The sequence below is a fragment of the Mobula hypostoma genome, chromosome 15 (genome assembly GCF_963921235.1).
Source record: "Mobula hypostoma chromosome 15, sMobHyp1.1, whole genome shotgun sequence".
Classification (NCBI taxonomy): Eukaryota; Metazoa; Chordata; class Chondrichthyes; order Myliobatiformes; family Myliobatidae; genus Mobula; species Mobula hypostoma.
The window spans coordinates 24537884-24560303 of NC_086111.1; the positions used below are offsets into that span (position 1 = coordinate 24537884).

General features: G+C 41.9%; 1 protein-coding gene across 9 annotated transcripts in view; it reads left to right on the top strand.

The window, feature by feature from the left end:
* Nucleotides 1–22420, top strand: part of LOC134356755 (inositol 1,4,5-trisphosphate receptor type 1) — a 552079-nt gene that overhangs the window by 366574 nt on the left and 163085 nt on the right. For all 9 annotated transcript variants that reach the window (XM_063067855.1, XM_063067853.1, XM_063067854.1 and 6 more), the window contains 4 exons: nucleotides 836–931; nucleotides 1010–1132; nucleotides 2829–2936; nucleotides 9679–9871. In XM_063067855.1, coding sequence (XP_062923925.1) covers nucleotides 836–931; nucleotides 1010–1132; nucleotides 2829–2936; nucleotides 9679–9871 — 520 coding nt within the window. The remainder of the gene's footprint in view (nucleotides 1–835; nucleotides 932–1009; nucleotides 1133–2828; nucleotides 2937–9678; nucleotides 9872–22420) is intronic.

Consider the following 22420-nt stretch of genomic DNA (forward strand, 5'->3'; position numbering starts at 1 on the left):
AGTACAATACACCGTAGGAGTAGGCCCATGAACCTACTTTGTCTATGTTGGCCATGATGCAAGGTTAAACTAATACCTTCTGCCTGCATGTGATCCATATTCCTCCATTCCCTGCATGTTCATTTTCCTGCCCAAATGCTTCTTTCATATCTCCTCATTCATATCTGCTTCCAATACCCTTGGCCATGCATTCTGTGCACATACCATCTGCTGTGTCTTTTAAAAAAGAACTTGCCACCCACATTTCCTTTAAACCTTCCACCTTAAGGCTTTTGACATTTCTACCCTCGGGAGCAGACTCTGCCTATCTGCCCTATTTAAGCTTCTCATAACTTTACAAACATCTGTAAAATCTCCCCTCATCCTCTGATGCTTCAAAGAAAACAATCTAAGTTTGTTAAATCTCTTATTATTGTTAAATCCCTCTCTCATATAGGCAGCTTCCTGGTGTACCTCTTCTGTGCCCTCTCCAAATCCTCTATATCGTTCCTGTAATGGGGCAACCAGAACTGCAGATATTACTACAAATGCAGTCTAACCAAAGTTTTGTATAGCTGCAACTTGATTTACTGACTCCCACACTCAATGCCCCACTCTTCCATGTTCAATGTCTTCATAACGGTCACCTTTTATCATCTATTCACAAGTCTCGCAATTTGGCTAGTTACTAATTAATCCTCTGGTTTGAGTGTAACAGTGATTGGCTGAAAAGTTTGCCATACCTGATAATTATCTGATTGTAATCTTAAAATGTCATCATGCTTGTCAGAGTTCGACTGCTACAAGAAATGTCACTTTTCTATACACTAATGTGGTGATTTTTTTGTAAAAACAGAATAATGCCTCTAAGCTGCTGCTGGCAATAATGGAAAGTAGACATGACAGTGAAAATGCAGAGAGAATACTATACAACATGAGGCCCAAGGAGCTGGTAGGGAGTCTTTATTTTTCTTGAACATTATGTTCCACCTTCCAAGAGAGATTGTTGATGGAAATAATTATTCCCTAGGTGGAGGTGATTAAGAAGGCATATCTGCAGGGAGAGGTGGAGTTTGAGGAAACAGAAGATGGTGAAGATCATGCAGCGTCACCCAGGAATGTTGGCCATAACATTTACATTCTTGCTCATCAGGTAAAATAATGACATCAAACAAGAGCTCACTCAAAGTTAATGGGGAAGAAAAGCAGCGTGTCCACATTAGTTCGAGAGAAGGGAGTGGCAAGAACAACAGGATGTTGACTAGCTTCTGTCTAGTTGTTTAAGCCTCTAAGATATTTTGTGTGTTCCAATATGTTAAACATGACATTAAAGAAGTGGAAATTTAAAAAATGTAGATGCTGGAAATCTGAAATGAAAAGAGAAAATGCTGCCAACAGTGTCTACAGAAAGAGAAACTGAGTGAAGAGCTTTCAACCTGTTATGTTTAGTGTATCTTCCTCTTCCCAAATATGCCACCTGACCTATTGAGTATTTCCAGCATGTTTTGTTTTCATTGTAAAGCTAAATTTGTTTCCATTTTTCAGTTGAGAAAAACGTCTGATCCTTGTAATTTAAATTTACTGCCTAGCATGTTTAATGTCTAATGTCAAGACAGACAAAATTCCTTTTGAGTTTTCATTACCATGAAAAATGCTCATTGCATCTTGCCACACTCAAGGCTGCCCTTCCTGATGTCAAGTTTGATGTGTGATCCTCCAACCTGAGTGTGGCCTCATCACGAGAGTAGAGGAGGCCATGGATTGACATGTTGGAAAGGGAAGTGGAAGTTAAATGGGTGGCCACTGGGGGATCCCACTTTTCTGGTGGACGGAGCGTTGGTGTTCAGCAAAGCAGTCTTCCAGTCTACGTCTGTGATGGGTGAGACAACTGACACAGACAGAAAACGAGTTACCTGATGTAGAATTCAGTCCACAAGGTTGCAATATGGTTGGATGAACAGTGAGCTGGGTTTGCACTGGACCTGCTTGTAACAGTACAGCAGGCCACAGATTGGTGGGTCAGAGACAGAACTGAAAAGAGAATTAAAATAGCAGTCAACGTGGAAACTCTGTAATGTACTTTTTAATTCTGAAAGGTGTTCAGCTTGAATCATTAACGCTGTTTCTTTTCCCACCAGTGTAACCTAACCTCCTGAGTATTTCCAGCAATTTTTGTTGTTATTTTAGGTTTCTGGCATTTGTATTTGTTTTTGATTGTCATCTCCAAGATTTCCTGAAGAGATGAGATGACAGAGCTACCCATGTACATTTACTGGTAAATGATTGTTTTTGAAGAAAAGTAACAAGGTTCAACAGATAAAGCAGTTTATTACGTGGTTATAAGCAGATCACATGTGCAGGAACAGTGGTCAAAAGGTAACGGCGGAGACGTGTCATTTTTAAAATAAGATATTTCAGGTTATTTTTGAACTGGAGCTCCAAGGGATGTGACAAGTTTGGACCTGTACTGTCAACCCAAAGATATGTTCACAAGACAGTACAATACTCAGAATACTCTACTTTGTATGCCATATGCCTTTGACTTGCGTTAGGAAATTGCTGTGGTTTGCTGATGCAATGTGCAACAAGAACAAAAACACTCAACAATTATACAGGATAAGGAATTATATAAAAATGAAGTTTTAGAAGTACAGATGTGGGAAAGTGTGCATATATACATAAATATCAGTATGTATTTCCAATGTAAACACCAGTATGAAAAGTGCATTAAGGTGTTTACTGTGCAGTGACTGAGATAGAGGGGGGGTGGGGGCTAACTAGAATGGTTGATCAGATTAACTGCCTGTGGGAAGAAACTGCTCTGCTTTAAATCTACATTACTCTTGCAGTTGGCACGTCACAACAAAGAGCTACAACAAATGCTGAAACCTGGCAGTCAAATGGGTGAAGGAGATGAAGCTCTGGAGTATTACGCTAAACACACTGCTCAGATTGAGGTCAGTCCGCAGGAAATAAATTGATAACTGGATGTTGTCTTACTTGCAAAGTCCTTGGTTGCAGCCTTGGTGTGTATTGAGGAATGCACTGATGTTCAACGTGTGTTCAGAAATATCCTAGTGAAGGGTTGGTGAAGGTCTAGACACAAAATAAAACCTAATCAGGCAAGTCATGCTAGTTGGGTTGTGGTTATGACTCAAAAGATTATTTGTTTTGGAGTGGGGGGGGATCTTATCTTGGAAGTGGTGCAAGATAATACAGGATGGACTTGAGTCACACAGTAACCTTTAGCTCTCACTTGTGACATTTCAACAGCAGCAATAATTGACTAAGTTGGCAAATAAGAGCTGTAACAAAAGACCAAAAAGCAATAGAATAGATGAAGAGGAGGCTTCTGCTATCCCATGACCACACTGCTTGAAATGCAGGAGGCAAAGTGATGTAATTTTTTTTGTTTTTAATCATCAAATGCTACAAATTGGAGTTAAAACAGTCCAAAATCAGAGTCTGTTGTGATGGGTGGAGAGGATTAGGAAGGAGGGCCAACTGCTTGGCAACTTTGAACAGGAAAAGGCACTTTATGATTGTGCAAGCAAAGGTTAAACGCTGCTCCTATACAAAGCTGCCTTTTCTGGCCAGGAATCCAAGCTCCCATTTAGTTTTATCACCAGGGTAATCCCCCATGGTGTTGTACAGCAGCATGGTATGTATCTTTAATATATTGTATTTGAAAACTACTGATTCCCACTAAATTTACATTGAAACTTGCTGTTCAGCACTTGGCTCATAACCCTCTATGCCAAGGAAGTTCAAGGATTCATTTAGACAGTTCTTCAATGCTGTCAGCAGCTCTGCTTCCACCACTCCAGCTGTTCATTCCAGATACTTGCCACTGTCTGGGTGAAAAACCCTTTAAATATCTGCTGTGTATCTTACTCCTTCCCCTAAATCTTTTATCCTCCTGTTTTATTCACCTCTAAGAGGAACAGCATTTTGCAGCCTACCTAAGAGACGGTTAGTTTAATTTGTCACATATACATTGAAACATACAGTTAGGTGTTTGCATCAAATCAAAGCAGTGAGGATTGTGCCAGGCAGCCCGCAAGTGTTACCATGCTTCCAGCATCAATGTAACACGCCCGCCACTCACTAACCCCTAACTGTACATCTTTGGAATGTGGGAGGAAACTGGAGCACCCGGAGGAAACCCACACGGTCACGAGGAGAAGGCACAAACTCCTTGCAGACAGGGGCAGGAATTGAGCCCTGATATGACAGCTGGTGCTGTAATAGCACTTGGTTAATTGTAACACTGATGCTCCCCCCCCCCACCGCCCCCACCAACCCTCATAACCTCGGTTCCAGGAAAAACAGACCCAGTCTCTCCAGACTCTCCTCTTAACCAAATTGCTCCATCTCCAGAAATCCCTGGTGAATCCTCTCTCCAACACACAAAATCTCCTTTCCATTATATATCCACTGTAACCATATTAACTCATTCAGCTAGGGTTTAACCAAAGATTTTTAAACTTGGCTTAACATCCCTGCACTTGTATTCAGTGCCCCAACTAATGAAAACCAGTATGCAATATGCCTTATTAATCACATTATCTTCCTGTGCTACTAGCTTCAAGGATATCTGGACAAGCCTCTCTTTCTCATTACTTCCAAGGACCTCACCATTCATGGTATATATCCTCAGCCTTATTAGTAATCACAACATTCATTGCAATCTCTTGTGTCTCATCACATTTATTGTGATTAAACGCCATCTGCAATTTCTCAGACCACTTCATTGCCCTGTAGCCTAAACTACTGTCCACATTGTCAACAATATATCTCAATGTCATCCGTGAACTTACTGATCATATGTCCTCCATCATTTGCACATACTACAAACAACAAGGGTTTCTGCACTGATCCTTGAGGAATACTGTCAGTCAATCTCAAAGAATAATTTTGGGTGTCTGCTACACCCAAGCTAATTTAAATCGCATGGGCTGTGACCTTTTGGACCAGTGTCCCTTACTGAATCTTATCAAAGGCCTAACTGAAGTTCATGTAAACAACTACTAGTAACCTCATCAATACACTTAATTACCATCTCAGAAATAATTCTGGCAGATTGGTCAGTCAAAATCTGCTTTTCCAATGAATCGCTAATGAGTTCTTTAAAATAATTTCCCTACCCTTGATGTTAGGTTCACAGCCCTGTAATTGCCTGGCATTTCCCTGCTGTCCTTGAAAGGGACTGCATTTGCGATCCTTCAATCATCTGATACCTCACTTGTGGACAGTGAAGGTTTGATCAGAGCCACAGCAATCTTTCCTCTTGCCTGTCACAGTAGCCTGTGATAAATCTCATCTAGCTCTGTGAATTTATTCACCTTTAAGCCTGCTAAGACGTTGAGAGGTTTTCTTCCTTTTGTGAACATAATCATTTTGGGCCATTGGGCTCCATGCATAGATCAACTTTGTGGTCCCTAATGGGCCCTGCTCATTATTTCATTGTTCTTTTGTCATTAAAACATTTTTTAAAATTCTTTGAATTTACAATAATCCTCTCTGTCAGTGATATCCTTGTGACTCCTCTTTGCTTTCCTAGTTTCCCTTTGTTTAGTATCATCCTTCAGTAAGTGTATGCATCTACTACTAGAGCATCAAATTAAACAGCACAGTGCAGGCCTTCTGGTCAACAGTGTTTTGCCAGCCATATTGAAAGTAGTTCTGTGTTGTGATACAGATATTGAGTCACTGGTTAATGTTCTTCTGATTGGCAGGAAGGACTGTGGCTATTAATAAATGTGAAATCTGCCTGAAGATTATCACTGTCATCTCATGACTTCCTGAACCCCTACACCTAATTTAAAAGCACGGAAGGAACTATATTTAAGTGACAAAGTCTGATCAGATAATGTAGTTGTTTAGATATTTTTCTCTTAAGACTTAGGATGACATCTATTCCTAATCATGTCCCCACCATCTTTGAAAATTGAACATCTAAGCTGCTGGTAATTGTCGTCTTCTTTTGTTCTCTTTGAAACTGGCACCACCTTGGATGTCGTCCATGTCAACATTTGCAATCTGACTACAATCTACTGTACTTGCCTCCAAGAGTGAAAAACAAAAGGGTTGCTAAGTCAGGACATATCTGGAGGTTAATTGTAAGCAAGTAAAGGAACTAGTTGAAGGTTTTGTGAGTCATGCCCTGTACCTGCTCTGTTTTGTTTCTCCAATTGCCTGTGGATGGAACAACTGCAGGGACTTGGCACCGAAACCTTTGGTGCAGATTCTTCACATTTTTAATGAGAAGTCAGAAAGTGTGTGTATTTAAATCTTGGAGCACAGGCCTTCACACCACTGGATGTTGATGACCCATGATCTTTGCTGCCTGTAGCACACCCTGTTTCTCATTCACTCTTGAGTGAACTCATTTAATAGATTGTCATTTGTAATGGTTGAAACCTATTTATAACTCTGAGAATGATCATCCAATGAGTACTTTGTTGGGGGGGGGGGGGTGCAGTGGCACAGTAGCGTAGCAGCCAGTGTAACACTATTACAGCATCAGTGACCCAGGTGCAGGGTACGCTCTGCCCATGAAAACATGGGTTTCCTCCTCATGCCTCTGGTTTCCTCCGTCATTTCAAAGGCGTATGGGTTAGTAGGTTAATTGACCATGAGGTGCAGGCTCATTGGGCCAGAGATACTTAAATAAACAAATTATAGTACTTTGAGCAGGAAATGATTACAACTACTTGAACTTAATATTTGTAACTCCAACACCAGTTGTAACTACCTACTGAGCTCCATTATCACTGTCAGAAATGTTCATGGGATCTGCGTAACTTGGAGCTTCTTGACTGTGGTCTCTCCTCCCCTCCCTTATTTAATTATCTACCGTTGTTAACAGTTAAAAAGGACAGAACTACGGGTTTTGAAGATTTGTTAGTTTTGAGCTTGCTTAGTCCTGTCTTCTCACGTCCCGTGCCTGCTTTTCATTATGCAAGCAGTCCTTGGCTGTTGTTTGGCATTGCATTCCTTACAAGAGTTTGCTGTACCTTGAGTCATCGGTGTCCTTTGAACCTCTAGTTGAAAGGCAAAAAAGTGCAGATGCTGATAATCCAAAACAAAAACTGACGATTCTAGATCAGCATACACAGAACCGTAATTCCTTGAAAGCAGCATCACAGGTAGACGGTGGAAAGACAGCCTTTGGCACGTTGACCTTCATAAATCTAAGTACTGGGTACAGGAGTCAAAATGTTCTGTTGGAGTTGTAAGACATTGTTGAGTCTGGAATATTTGTGCAGTCCAGTCACCTACCTACTGGAAAGGTATCAATAAGATTGAAGGAGTACAGAGAAAATTTGCAAGTGTTGTCGTGCCTGAGTTATAGGGAAATGATGAATAGGTTAAAACATTATTTTCCGAAGTGTAGGAGAGTGAGAGGAGATTTGATATAAGTATGCAAAATTACGAGGTGTAAGTGCAAGCAGGCTCTTTCCACTGAGGTTGGATGTGACCAGAACAAGAGGTCATAAGTTAAGGTTGAAAGGTCAAATGTCTAAGGGGAGCATGAAGGGAAACATTTACTCAGAGGTTGGTGAGAGTGTGGAACAAGCTACTAGTGGAAAGTGCTGGATGCGGGTTTGGTTTCAGCATTTAAATAAAATTATGACAAGTGCGTGGGTAAGAAGGGGTTTGGAGGGCAATGGTTCAAGTGCAAATTGATGGGATTAGGCAGAATAATAGTTCAGTAGAGACTAGATGGGCCAAAGGGCTTGTTTCTGTGCAGGAGAGCTCCATGGCTCTATATACTGAGCTTATCAAACAGAGCTTAAGTTATAAGGAGAGACTGTACAGCCAGGGGCCTTTCCCTAGAGCAAACGACACAAGGTGGTGACCTTATCGAGGTTTATCTCATGAGAGGTTTAATAATGTAGATTGTTACAGTCTCTAGTGTAGAGTAGGGGAATCTAAAGCCAGTGAGTGTAGGTTTAAGGTGAGGGGAAAGTTGTAATGGGGACGTGAAAGGTAACTTCACCTAGAGGGTGTTGTGAATGTTGAACGAGCTTCCAGACAAAGTGGTAGAGGTGGATACAATGGCAAGGTTTGAAAGCTGTTTGGTGAGCTACATGGGTGAGAATGGTTTAGAGGGACATGGAACAAACGCAGGCAAATGGGACCAACTGAGAAAGACATGACTGAGTTGGGCCACAGGGCCTCTTCCTGTGCTGTACAACTCTGACTCTGTCTGTGCAGAGAGCAGGTGAGAGCACAATTGCCTCAGGTCAGTGAGCCTCAATTGGTCATTGAGCTGGTGTTAGTCACCTGCCTTGATGGGATTGGGCTGTGTAATAGTGAAATGCAATATTCCTTTGGCCTAAATCAGTTGCTCCCAACATTTTTTTTATGCCATGGGCCAATACCATTAAGCAAGGCGTCCGTGGACCCAAGGTTGGGGACCTCGCGGATTCCCAGCCTTGTGTTGTTGGATCTGTACCAGTTAACCTAGTGATAACCACACTGTATGATGGGAAATGCAGTGTTACTGCAGGATTCATATCCAACAAAGACTTCACTCCTGCCACACCTTGGGAACATGTGCAACTGCCACAAGTAGATTGGTGGGGATGAACACAAGTCAATATATCTTTTGATATAGTTTCTCTTATCGATTCCAGTCTTAGATTGCCCACTTTGCTCAGGGCAGAGCTAGAGGTGAAGTGCCAATAAGCGCTAACTGGTGATGACCAGTGATATCCTCTGGCCAGGGTGCATTGTGTGCCTTTTGTTGCCTCTCATTACCCACATGTTCATCTTCTCTCTGGACCATCAAGGAAAGGAAAATGTGATCACATTCTGCTAATCTCTGTCTGAACTATGAAAAGCAACAATAAGTACTAGACATATGAAGATTTGGGAAGCTCTGGAGCAAGAAAAGAGTATTTTTTAAATGGTGAGACAAGAGGATACCCATCACTCTAAAATTCCCTTTGACAGCTCTGTTTATCAACCAGAGGAATTCTACCTTTGCTTTGAATTCTCGGGTATATTCTAAAACTCTCTCCGATAATTCTGAGCCACTCAGTCATGGGCCATCTTTTTGAGAGGATGAGGCCTGGAGAGCAGCATTAGGATCTCAAAAGGTGCATGAGGAATTACTTCCTTGTAGGCTGTAGATAGTTAGTTAATAAGTACAATTGAGGCTGAACTTGATTTTTGGCTTGTTAGGGGAATTGCGGGACAGAGGTTTCAGTCAGGGAAACTGGACTTAGGGTGGAATGAAGCTGGCAGAAGAGGCAATGTTGCTCTTGTCAGTAGCAAAAACACAGCCAATACTGGCGATCCAAAGCAGAAATGGAAAATGCTGTAAGCATTCATCAGGTCTGCAGAGTGAAACTGAGTTCATGTTTCTAATCAATGATCTTTTCCGAAAATGGGGAAAATATTTGAAATATAATTTGGATTTCAAAAATATTGTGGGAAAACAAGTGGACAAAAATATTTTCTGAAATTGCCTTAAGTCATTTGATTTATAAGGAAATATTCTTCATTATAGGTGTTAACATACAGCTTCATTCTTAAGTAATAATTGGAAATGTGTTACTTAAAATACCAGTAATTGGAAATGTGTTACCTATAGTGTTTAGGTTGAATGTGTTGAGTAAGAAATACAGTAAATTTGAACATGCAAGGGTTATCAAGGCAAATTTTTAATGTCTTCTTTTTAACTAGATTGTAAGACAGGATCGCACAATGGAACAGATTGTTTTTCCTGTTCCGAATATCTGCGAGTTCCTCACCAAAGAATCCAAATTGCGTGTGTACTATACCACTGAGCGTGATGAGCAAGGCAGCAAGATAAATGACTTCTTCCTGAGTTCTGAAGACCTCTTCAATGAAATGAACTGGCAAAAGAAGCTTCGAGGTTAGTTCAGTTACTTTTAAACTAATACAGGTAACAATGCATAAAACACTGGTCCCATTTCTCCTCTCTCTGCACTGCAACATTCCCTTTATATTATTACCACATAATGTTGAAACTTGCAAGCTTTGCATTTGTTGACTACTAAAGCAGTCCATTTAGGGCACTTGTTTTCCATTTGCAGTTTTCATCTTATAAGTAAAAATTGAGAATTCAACTATTGTTTATCTTTATAAATGTTGTTCCTTTTATATCTGACCTTACTGAGGCATTTAACCATGAAAGTAAAATAGTCCTTCACGATTTGTCAAAGTATTAATGCAGTTGATAGTCCATAGGCAAAATAAGCAGAGCCCAAGGGCAATGGTTGGTGGTAGTGATTATGGATCATTGGATATCATGGTTAGCAGCGTAGCAGTTAGTGTGATGCTATTACAGTTTGAGGTGTTCAGGAGTTAGGAGTTCAATTTCAGCACAGTTCTGTATGGAATCTATGCAGCTTCCCAGTGTGAGTTTTCCCCGGGTGCTCCAGTTTCTTCCCACAGTCCAAAGACATAGGGGGTAGGTTAATTGACCGTGGTTAATTGTCCCTGATTAGGTTAGGTGTTTGCTGGGATGGCAGGGCTGGATGGACCAACTCCCAGCTGTAACACTAAATAAATAATCACTCGGAACTAGTCCACACATGCAATGTAGATGGTGAAATAAGTTTCCAATTAAATCATTTAATGATTGTGCCAAAAGCAATTTGCTTTGTGTACTGTTTTCTTTTAAGTTTATACTCTGAGCAACCTCATTTTTCCCCTTGTAATACTTCGATTGCTTTTAAAGTCTTTGATCCTTTCTGAGAATTCCTCTGTACTTGGTTTACTTAACTGCGCTCTTATGATGCAAGTTGCATCACAGATGAAGTTAAACATTCAGCTACTTATTCATGTCAATAAAAGTTGAGTGAATTGATTGTTTTAATTTTAACCTTCAAATCAGTATCATGGTGTGACCTCAGCGTCTCATTGTTTATGTCCATTTTAAATTGAACATATCCCAAAGAGATTGGGAGATTAAAAGAAAAGCAAGTCTTGCATTTATATGGCAAGTTTCACAACTTCAAGAGAGTCGGAAGCATTCTATTCCAAAAGATGAGTTTTTAAAGCATAGTTATTATTGAAGCATAAAAAAATGCAGCAGTCACTTCGTGCATAGCGAGCTCCCGTGAACAACCGTATGTAAGGTTCTACTGATATCAGTTGAAGGGGAACCACATTACTTTTTTTCAAAATAATATGCAAGATCTTTAAGGTTTGAGTACTTCTGGTTAACGTCTCTCCCCAAAGGGGCAACTTTGAGAGTGCAGCACTCCTTTGAAAACTGCCCTGAAGTGCTGGTCTGCCCATCACCACTGACTCAAACGCTCGAGGGGTACCTGTTGAGCCAAGGTTAACACATCCTGATTTTGGGATCTGATGTCCAGATTGTGTTCACGTATCCACAAATAAAACTTCGAACATCTTGAAGAACTCTATTTCAAATTTTAAGCATCAGATTCTGCCGATGCAGTAAATCCAGAAGAACAAACACAAAATGGTAGAGGAACTCAGCAGGTCAGGCATTATCTATAGAGAGGAATAAACAGTCAATGTTTTGAAATGAGACCCTTCACCAGGACGGGAAATGAAGGGGGAAGAAGCCAGAATAAGAAAGTGGGGACAAGGGAGGTAGTACGCGCTGGATTAGCTAAGACATTCTTTTGTCTCATGGCTGCATTTCTATTGATGTTAAATATTATAGCTGAAAGCAAAGTCTACTGTATATTTGTTGATGCCAATTTCTCAGAAAAAATAATCACTGTGCAAACTTTAATCTGTTTGAAAAAAGGATTGGCTCCCATTTTGTCCAAAGTTGAGCCTGTTACTATTGGTTACAAAGATCCAGAGATATAGTGCAATTGTAAGCGATAACAAAACTATATCCATAGTGTAATGAAATATGCAGAAGTTGCTGCTGCTAACATCAGAGAGATGCATCATGGAATAGAGCACTTCAGCCCAAAGAGGGGCTAGTTTTACACTTGGCCTATACTGACTCATTTTATCATCTGTGTTTCCCTTCCCACAGATTCCACTGCTCGCCTTATAAGGGTAATTTACAGTGGTAAATCAGCCTACTGATCTGCCCATAACATATCTGATGATAAACTGATAATAACGGCAGTATAATTGGTACTGTTTAGCAGTACAATATGAAAAGTTCATTTCAAACATTAGTTTAGGGTTGATGACAGATGCTTAGAAGTCAATTGGATGAAGAAAGTGAATTGAAAAGCATTGGAAAAACTTTGATTTAATGTGAAGAGTTGGACGTTAGTCCTTCTTTGGTCATAATAACCACTGATGTAAAATATTGTTGAAACTGTTCTGTACAAGTTGTTTTAACCCTTTGTATTATATCAAAACAGGGCAGATTGTTGATTAAAGTGGTGGTTTTTGTCGTTCCATAGTGTTCTCCATGGTCATTTAGTGGCTCATGTATTAGGCTACTAATTTAGAAGATGAGTTATGATTCGGGAATCCAAGTCTCTCAAAGCCTCATGCAAGGCCATCGTGTTGGATTACTGGTGACACAAGAAAGGCTATTCAGCAACCCCCCCCCCCCCAAGTTCCAAGTTCCTCCAGCAAACTGCCATGTGTTATATTACTACTTAGTAACTATTGTACTTGCGCCATGGTAGCATTGCAAAATAGCTTTATTTTGAATTTCTCACATCCATAAGGATACTCGTCTAATTATCGATCTGTGATAACATTTGCAAATTAAATCCTGTGACCCCTTGTTCAAAGGTAACGTGGGAATGCATTGTCAGGACAACTGATAATCATAGTCATAGGAAAAGTACAGCACAGAAGCAGGCCATTCACCTGTCTAGTCCGTGCTGCATGCACCGCTTGTGCTGGCAACTCGTTCCACACACTCACCACCTTCTGAGTGAAGTTTCCCTTCAAATTCCCCTTAAACTAACCTTATCTGCTAGGGAAATCTCATGCCTTCTTTTAACCCTCCTGATTTATTTCTCAAGTCTTCGCTTTCATTTCTGCTTATACCTGCTATGCAGCTCCTTTTGTTTCATAACCAGAGCTTCAATATCGCTTGAAAACCAAGATTCCCTACACTTTTTATTCTGACAGGCACATGCAAGCTTTGTGCTTTCCAATTTTTACTTTTGAAGGCCTCCCACTTACCAGTACACTTTTGCCTGAAAACAGCCTATCCCAATCCACACTTGCAGAATCCTTTCTGATACCGTCAAAGTTGGCCTTTCTCCTATTTAGAATCTCAACCCGTGGACCAGACCTTTCTTTTTATGTACTTATTTTGAAATTAATGGCATTGTGATCACTAGATGCAAAGTATTCCCCTGCACAAGCTTCTGATACCTGCCATGTCTCGTTCCTTAAAAGCAGATAAAATATCACACACTCTGTCATTGGGACTTCGACATAATGATTAAAGAAACTTTCCTGAATACGTTTAACAAACTCCATCCCATTTAGTCTTTTTACAGTATGGAAGTTTGAGTCAATAAGTGGAAACTTAAAATCACCACTATAACAAGCTTATGTTTTTGTGCAACAGTCTGCGATCTCTCAATAAATTTGTTCCTCTAAATTCCACGCACTGTTGGGTGGTCTGTAATATAGCCCGATAACTTGGTCATACCTTTCTTATTACTCAGTTCCACCAATAATGCCTGACTAGATGAGTTCTCCAGTCTATCCTGACTGAGAACTGCTGTGATATTTTCCCTGTCTATTATTACCATCCCTCCTCCTTCAATCCCTCCCACTCTGTCATGTCTAGAACAACGGAGCCCCGAATTATTGAGCTGCCAGTACTGCCAGTCCTGCCCCTTCTGCAACCAAGTCTCACTAATGGCTACAATAACGTCATTCCAGGTGTTGATGCATGCCCTGGCCTTATCTGCCTCTCCTACAGTACTTCAGGACCGATAAAAGATCTCGGCCCCAAAACGTCAACTGTTCTCTTTTCCATAGATGCTGCTGGGCCTGCTGAGTTCCTCCAACATTGTGTGTGTGTTGCGTTGCTGTACAGGTCCCACCTTCCCTTGAAGAGAGCCCAGTAATCCAAAAATCTGATGCCCAACTCTTGAACCATGTATTAAACTGTGTCGTCCTCATAGTTCTGGTCTCACTAGCAAGTGACATGGGTAGCAATCCTGAGATCACAACCCTATAGGTACAGCCCTTTAACTTAGCACCTAACTCCCCAAACTTAATACCTAACTCTCCAAACTTACCTTGTGAGCCTCATCACTCTTCCTACCTATGTCATTGGTACCTATATGGACCACGACCTCTGGCTGCTCACCATCCCACTTAAGAATGCTGAAGTCTCAATCTGAGAAATCCTAGACCCTGGCACCTGGGAGGCAACATACCATCCTGGAATCTTGTTCTCGTCCACAGAACATTCTTTCTGTTCCCCTAACTAATCAATCTCTGATCACCACAGCTCACCTCTTCTTCCCCGCTTCCCTTCTGAGTCATAGAGCCAGACTCAGTGCCAGAGACCCGGCCATTGTGACCTTCTGCTGCTAGATCATTCCCCCTTCTTAATAGTGGTATACCTGTTGTTGAGGAGGACGGCCACAGGTGTACTTTGCACTGGCTGTTTAACCCTTTTCCCCTTCCTGACTGTCACCCAGTTTCCTATATCCTGCACCCTGACGTAACTACCTCTCTAGAGGTCCTATCTATCATTCCCCTCAGCATCCCAAATGATCCGGAGTTCATCCAGCTCCAACTCCTTAACGTGGAGTGTTAGAAGCTGCACTGGATGCACATATCGCAGGTGAAGTTGTCAGGGACACATCCCACATATATAAAGAAGGAAAAACTGTGGGGAACAAAAATAATTCTGTCCATAGTTTTTTCCCCCCCTTTGATTGAAGCCTCAAAATCCCCCACTCTGACTCTTGACAATGGCCACTCTGCTTGCCCCTGCCTTGCTTTAATTTGGTCTTGTCAATCACTGATTGGCTGCGCTCAGAACACCAACCTGCTGCAGGTCGCTTCCTTTTCTACTCAATTGGCAAACCTGAGTGAACGACGTCCCCTCACCCTTCCGATGCTCAAAACACGGACTGGATAGTGAGGGATAGGTAGAGAGGTATGGAGACAGACTGGGTAGTGAGGGACGGGAGAGAGGTATGGACCACAATCTGGGCTGTGAGTGATGCAGGTAATTTGTGGACATGGTCTCGGTAGTGAGGGATGGGATGATGTTTAAGGAAGCAGGTCAGCACCACCTCCTCAAAGGGAAGGTCAATAAATGCTGCTCTTAGGGTTGCCGTCATGCTGAAAAGTGCCAAACTTTGCACCAACGCTGATCTGCATCTTCCAAGCATGAATGTGCAATCACTTTGTACATCATTGTCATTATGGTCTGTCATTTCCTGGACACCTTAATGAATTAATAAGGTATGTCTGAGTGTTCTGTGTACTTAGATAACGATATTTCTTTGAAACGTGTGCATATGAATGGTATTTTGCTGCAAGAATATCTAATCTATTCACGACTGGATCAGTCATTATTTGCATACTGTCTGGTTCCTCCTTTGTTGTTCCTGGAAATCTGATGTATGACCTAGCCTGCCTTGCATTTCTATTCCTCATCACAGATGTCGTAAGCATTTCAAAATTCACTTGATTTTTTTTTTCTTAACTGTACGAGTCTCCATTTTGATTTTAACCTCTCCCAACAGTTCATTTCAGCACTTTTTTTGCTTTTCTCCTTAAAAGAAAGTTCAACCATTGTTGTATGTGGCATACATTGCACTAAAAATACCTACAGCTATCTTGAAGTGTTTTACTTTCATGTTTACTTTATTCTTAAGAAATTATGATGAGTGCATTAATATAATTCTGTTTGCAACCAACGTGACATCTGTTCCAACTTGCCCATCTATATTCTGTTTTAGCTCCCACTCTCATAATGTTTTATATTTAAAATTACATGTTCTTGTATAATTTCACCCTTTTCTATCTCTCAACATAGAAATGTCTCCGTACATCCTAATATTCTTCTTGACTCTGCCAGATCTAGGATGTCCCTCTCGACCCTGCTTGAAATCCAATAACTAGTGCTACCTTTTGATCATTAGAGTCTTTCTTTCTGTGGCTTGGTGCCCATTTCTCAACTTGAGTGTGCTGCATATGTGTTGCTAGAAACAACACCTGCTAACAGGCAGGCAAGTACAAGCATTAAACTTGGCGATATCTGCTTCTAAAGAGTTCCCCCAGAGTGTCAGAAGAATGAGATATGTATTTAATTGGAAGCCAAACAGGAATTATTACTCACTCACAATTAAAACTGGTTTTTAATACACTAATAGCAGTGGTTATTTGAGTCTGCTCTGTCAACCTTCTGTTGAATTATTCATTCTCTAGAATGTGTATTAGTACTTAGTGGAATCCCTGATGTCCTCTCCCTGGCACCACTTTACTTTTTTTGAGGGACTGCAGTCTCCACAAATAAGGCAGAGGAACATCTATTGAAACTTTATGTGGAAGCCCAGGAAGTAATTACCTCTTTGGTTGTCCACCATACAAGATAGAAACATAGAAATATAGAAGACCTACAGCACAATACAGGCCCTTCGGCCCACAAAGCTGTGCGGAACATGTCCCTACCTTAGAAATTATTAGACTTATCCATAGCCCTCTATTTTTCTAAGCTTCATGTACCTATCCAAAAGTCTCTTAAAAGACCCTATCGTTCCGCCTCCACCGCCGTTGCCGGCAGCCCATTTCAGGCACTCACCACTCTCTGTGTGGGGTAAAAAAAAGACAACTTAACCCTGACATCTCCTCTGTACCTACTCTCAAGCACCTTAAACCTGTGCACTCTTGTGGCAGCCATTTCAGCCCTGAGAAAAAGCCCCTGACTATCCCATCCCTGACTACCCTAACCCATCATCTTATACACCTCTATCAGGTCGCCTCTCATCCTCCCTTGCTCCAAGGAGAAAAGGCTGAGTTCACTCAACCTGTCTTCATAAGGCATGCCCCCCAATCCAGGCAACATTCTTGTATATCTCCTTTGCACCCTTTCTATGGTTTCCACATCCTTCCTGTAGAGAGGCAACCAGAACTGAGCACAGTACTCCAAATGGGGTCTGACCAGGGTCCTATATAGCTGCAACATTACCTCTCAGCTCCTAAATTCAATTCCACGATTGATGAAGGCAAATACACAGTATGCCTTCTTAACCACAGAGTCAACCTGCGCAGCTGCTTTGAGCGTCCTATGGACTCGGACCCCAAGATCCCTCTGATCCTCCACGCTGCCAAGAGTCTTACCATTAATACTATATTCTGCCATCATATTTGACCTATCAAAATAAACCACTTCACACTTATCTGGGTTGAACTCCATCTGCCACTTCTCAGCCCAGTTTTGCATCCTATCGATGTCCCGCTGTAACCTCTGACAGCCCTCCACTCTATCCACAACACCTCCAACCTTTGTGTCATCAGCAAACTTACTAACCCATCCCTCCACTTCCTCATCCAGTTCATTTATAAAAATCACAAAGAGTAAGGGTCCCAGAACAGATCCTTGAGGCACCCCACTGGTGACCGACCTCCATGCAGAATATGACCCGTCTACAACCACTCTTTGCCTTCTGTGGGCAAGCCAGTTCTGGATCCGCAAAGCAATGTCCCCTTGGATCCCATGCCTCCTTACTTTCTCAATAAGCCTTGCATGGGGTACCTTATCAAATACCTTGCTGAAATCCATATACACTACATCTACGGCTCTTCCTTCATCAACGTGTTTAGTCACGTCCTCAAAAAAAAATTCAATCAAGCTCGTAAGGCATGACCTGCCCTTGACAAGGCCATGCAAACTGTTCCTGATCATATTATACCTCTCCAAATGTTCATAAATCCTGCCTGTCAGGATCTTCTCCATCAACTTAACAATCACTGATGTCCCCTTTAATTTCCTTTCAAAATATCCTAACTTTGCAGTGACTACACCATGAGGCAGTTCTACAGTACTGTGCACAAGTCTTAGGGTGCTAGGGTGCCTAAGACTTTTGCAGAGTACTATTTTTCTCAAAGTGGAGCAGAGAGCGAGTTTGTAAATCTGATAGGAGCAAAGGATGTTGGGAATAGTGAGTGTGGAGCTCCACAGGAGGGGTGTGGGACAGGTGGCAGAGGAGTACCAGGGCAGGGAGTGGCATGGGTGCAAACACACCAAGCCCTGAGACACCAGGTCATTTGATTCCAAACAATTGGTTTATTGATCATTACAGGATGTCCCTCTGGCGCTTCCTGCACCCTCCCCTCCCACTCCCTCCTCCCTTCCCACTCTCAGTCTACAGTGAAAACCCAGATCAGAATCAGGTTTATCATTACTCATATACGTCAGGAAATTTGTTGTTGATGTTTACCATTTCCTTGATGTGTGAAATGAGTGTGACCCTTCAAATAGTGAAACTGCCCTCCTGAAGTGATGGCTATTCCTGTTGCAAATCAGTGACCACACTGTAAAACAAACAGGGTAAGCTATAGTGGCAATGATCCCTTTGGATTGTCATGGCTATAATAACTCTGGAAAAGGCTTTCAAGTTACTCCCAAATTCCACAAATATATATATTTCTTATACTATAAATTATAATATTTTATATATTACACATAACATATCATGCAGGTCATAATAAATCAGAATCAGATTTATTATCAGCGGCATGCGACATGAAGTTATAGATTTTATAAAATGTGCAAAAACAGAAATACTGTATATTTTTTTTAAAAAGTGAGGTAGTAGCCAAAGATTCAATATCCATTTAGGAATTGGATGGCAGAGGGGAAGAAGCTGTTCCTGAATTGCTGAGTATGTGCCTTTAGGATTCTGTACATCCTACTTGATGGTAACAGTGAGAAAAGGGTATGCCCTGGGTGCTGGAGGTCCTTAATAATGGACGCTGCCTTTCTGAGACACCGCTTCCTGAAGATGTCCTGGGTACATTGTAGGCTAGTGCCCAAGATAGAGCTGACTAGATTTACAACCTTCTGCAGTCCTGTGCAGTAGCCCCTCCATACCAGACAGTGATGCAGCCTGTCAGAATGCTCTCCACAGAGCAACTATCGCAGTTTTTGAGTGCATTTGTTGACATGCCAAATCTCTTCAAACTCCTAGTGAAGTATAGCCACTGTTTGGCCTTCTTTATAACTACATCGATATGTTGGGACCAGGTTAGATCCTCAGGGATCTTGACACCCAGGAACTTGATGCTGCTCACTCTCTCCACTTCTGATCCCTCTATGAGGATTGGTATGTGTTCCTTCATCTTACCCTTCCTGAAGTCCACAATCAGCTCTTTCGTCTTACTGGCATTGAGTGCCAGGTTGTTGCTGCGGCACCACTCCACTATCCACTAGTTGGCATATCTCACTCCTGTACGCCCTCTCGTCACCACCTGAGATTCTACCAACAATGGTTGTATCATCAGCAAATTTATAGATGGTATTTGACTTATGCCAAGCTACAGAAAGTAGGGCAGTGAGCTAAGCACACCCCACGCCCCCCGAGGTGCGTCAGTGTTGATCGTCAGTGAGGAGGAGATGTTATCACCAGTCCACCCAGACTGTGGTCTTCTGGTTAGGAAGTCAAGGATTCAATTGGCGAGGGAGGTATAGAGGCCCAGGTTCTGCAACTTCTCAATCAAGATTGTGGGAATGATGGTATTAAATGCTGAGCTATAGTTGATCAACAGCATCCTGATATAGGTGTTTGTGTTGTCCAGGTGGTCTAAAGCCATGTGGAGAGCCATTGAGATTGCATCTGCCATTGACCTATTGTGGTGATAGGCAAATTGCAATGGGTCCAGGTCCTTGCTGAGGCAGGAGTTCAGTCTAGTCATGACCAAGCTCTCAAAGCATTTCATCAATGTCAATGTGCGTGCTACCGAGTGATAGTCGTTAAGGCAGCCCACGTTATTCTGATAAATCTGATTCTGAAAACTTTCTGGGTGTATACTGAGTTCTCTCTGGAAAGTTATCATTTAAGGTTTAATGGTTTAGATTTATCTTGCTTTGCCAATCCTGTTCATCAGGCGCTATGGAATCTATCCTTTTAGAATGATTTTAAACATTCTACAGAATTTGAAATCATACTTTGCTTCCATTTCCAGGTCATTTTTATCAAAGAAAGCACCCACAGTGAAGACTTGCTGTATATTCTTTCTAGTTGTTCACTGCCACATTCTGTTCTCTGAGCCAATGTATTCTCTCTTCTGCTGTGCCTTGAACAAAATTAGATAGGACCAATGTCCATGAGATGGTACTTTATCAAAAGCCTTTTCAGTATTCATGTACACAATATTAAATGGACACACTCAAACAGAGTATAATAATGTGTCTGGTTTCCAACTGTGGTTCGGCAACAATGAGCTGAACCATAACTTAAGACCACAAACCAGAGGAGCAAAATCAGACCATTCAGCCCATCGAGTCTGCTCCACCATTCCATCGTGGCTGATCCCAGATCCCACTCAACCCCATACACCTGATTTCTTACCGTATCCTTTGATGCCCTGACTGATCAAGAAACGATCAACTTCTGCCTTAAGTATACCCGCAGACTTGGCCTCCACTGCAGTCTGTGGCAGGGCATTTCACAGATTCATTACTCTTTGGCTAAAAAAGTTCCTCCTTATCTCTGTTCTAAAAGGTCACCCCTCAGTTTTGAAGCTGTGCCCTCTAGTTCTGGATACCCCCACCATAGGAAACATCCTCCCCACATCCACCCTATCTGGTCCTTGCAACTTACTTCCTTATAAAATAGCATTATGAACACTTGACAAAAGAGCAATCCATTCTTGAAAATGCAATCACATTTATTTTGCTTTCATTTGCCTCGTGTTCATCTCCACTCAGATCACCATCCAAGGTCAAATTGATCAGGTCAAAGCAAATGGATCTGAGTCTGACTGCACTCCAGTTGTTGGCCTGGGTAGTTTGGAACCGCGGGACGGGTGCCAGCATTCCAGGGTGAGAGCATGTTGTAACTTTGAAGGTTCTGTGGAGTTATTGGGAGCTATTGTAGATGCACAAGAAAAATCTACAAAGGAATTGGGTTGAGTGTTGAGTAAAATCTTACAGAATGTATCTTCAGAAGATCTGTACATCAAATTGATTGGAGTAATGGTGCAGTGGTTACTGGCTGTGGCTCATCGTGGGGGAATATGATTGATAAGATTGCTCTGACAGCTAGCATAGAATTAATGAGCTGAATGTCAAATTGACCGAACAGGAAAGCAAGCACCAATGTAATTTGCAATGAGAAGGTTCTTGTATGCTTTCTGAAAACCCACAAGAAAGTTATGCATTTGTCATAGGTGGCATCAAACCAGGCGCTGCCATCTAATATACTGTTCATTTTCTCTTGCACCTCAAGCCACATACCTGTCGGTACTTTCTATTCCATTTTGGTTAGCAGATGCCATTATTTGTTACAAGAAGCAGGAGATACAAAAAGCAGAGGCTGTCAGGACTATTTGTTCCTCTGTAAATCTGTCAAATAATTAGACAGTTGGCAGGGGCCTCGAAGAAAGCTAGGTTTAAGTGGAACAGCTATTTTGGGAGCGGACAGAGTTAAAGAGGGGAAACTCTCTTTGGCTTAAGTGGCTTTGGTGAGAAGAGGTTGAGACTAGGATTAGGTTCCTGTCATGTTTCTTTCTTTCTTTATTATTCCATAGGTAGGACAATGAGAATGGATCCCAGGGTAGTATTGTGCTCCTCTTGCACAATGTGGGAGGCTGGGAGACCTCCAGTGTCTCTGGTGACTACACCTGTGAGAAGAGCAGCTGCCTACAGCTCCTTACAGTCCATGTTAGGGAACTGGATGATCTGTAGATCATTTGGGAGAATGAGGAGCTGATGGGAGCTACATGAAGGCAGTCACACCCAAGTCGCAGGAGGCACGTAGATGGTTTCAGTTAGGAGAGAGAGTGAGAGAGAAAGAAGAAATAGGCTGAAAGCATATAGTACCCCTGTGGTGAATCCCCTCAATAGCACTTTGGATACTATTGGCTGGGGTGGGGGGAGCACCTACCAGGGGAAAGCTGCAGCAAACAGATCTCTTCACTGAGTCTAATTCTGGGGCTTAGAAAGGGAGGGGAGGAAGAGGAGAGTGGTGGTGATTAGGGATTCAATATCTAGGGCAACAGACAGATGATTGTGTGAAAGAGATAACCAGATGGTTCCCTTCTTGGACCAAGGTAAGAGACGTCTCAGATTTGGTCCACAGTATTCCAACAAGGAAAGGTGAACAGCCAGAAGTCATGGGACATATTGGTGCCAATGACATTGTTAGGAAAAGGGATGAAGTTCTGAAGAGCGAATATGGGGAGCTAAGTCGGAATCTAAAAGGCAGGACTTCAGTTGTTGTATTCTCTGGATTGTTGCCTGTACCATGCACCAGTGAAGTTAAGAATAGAAACATAGAAAATAGGTGCAGGAGTA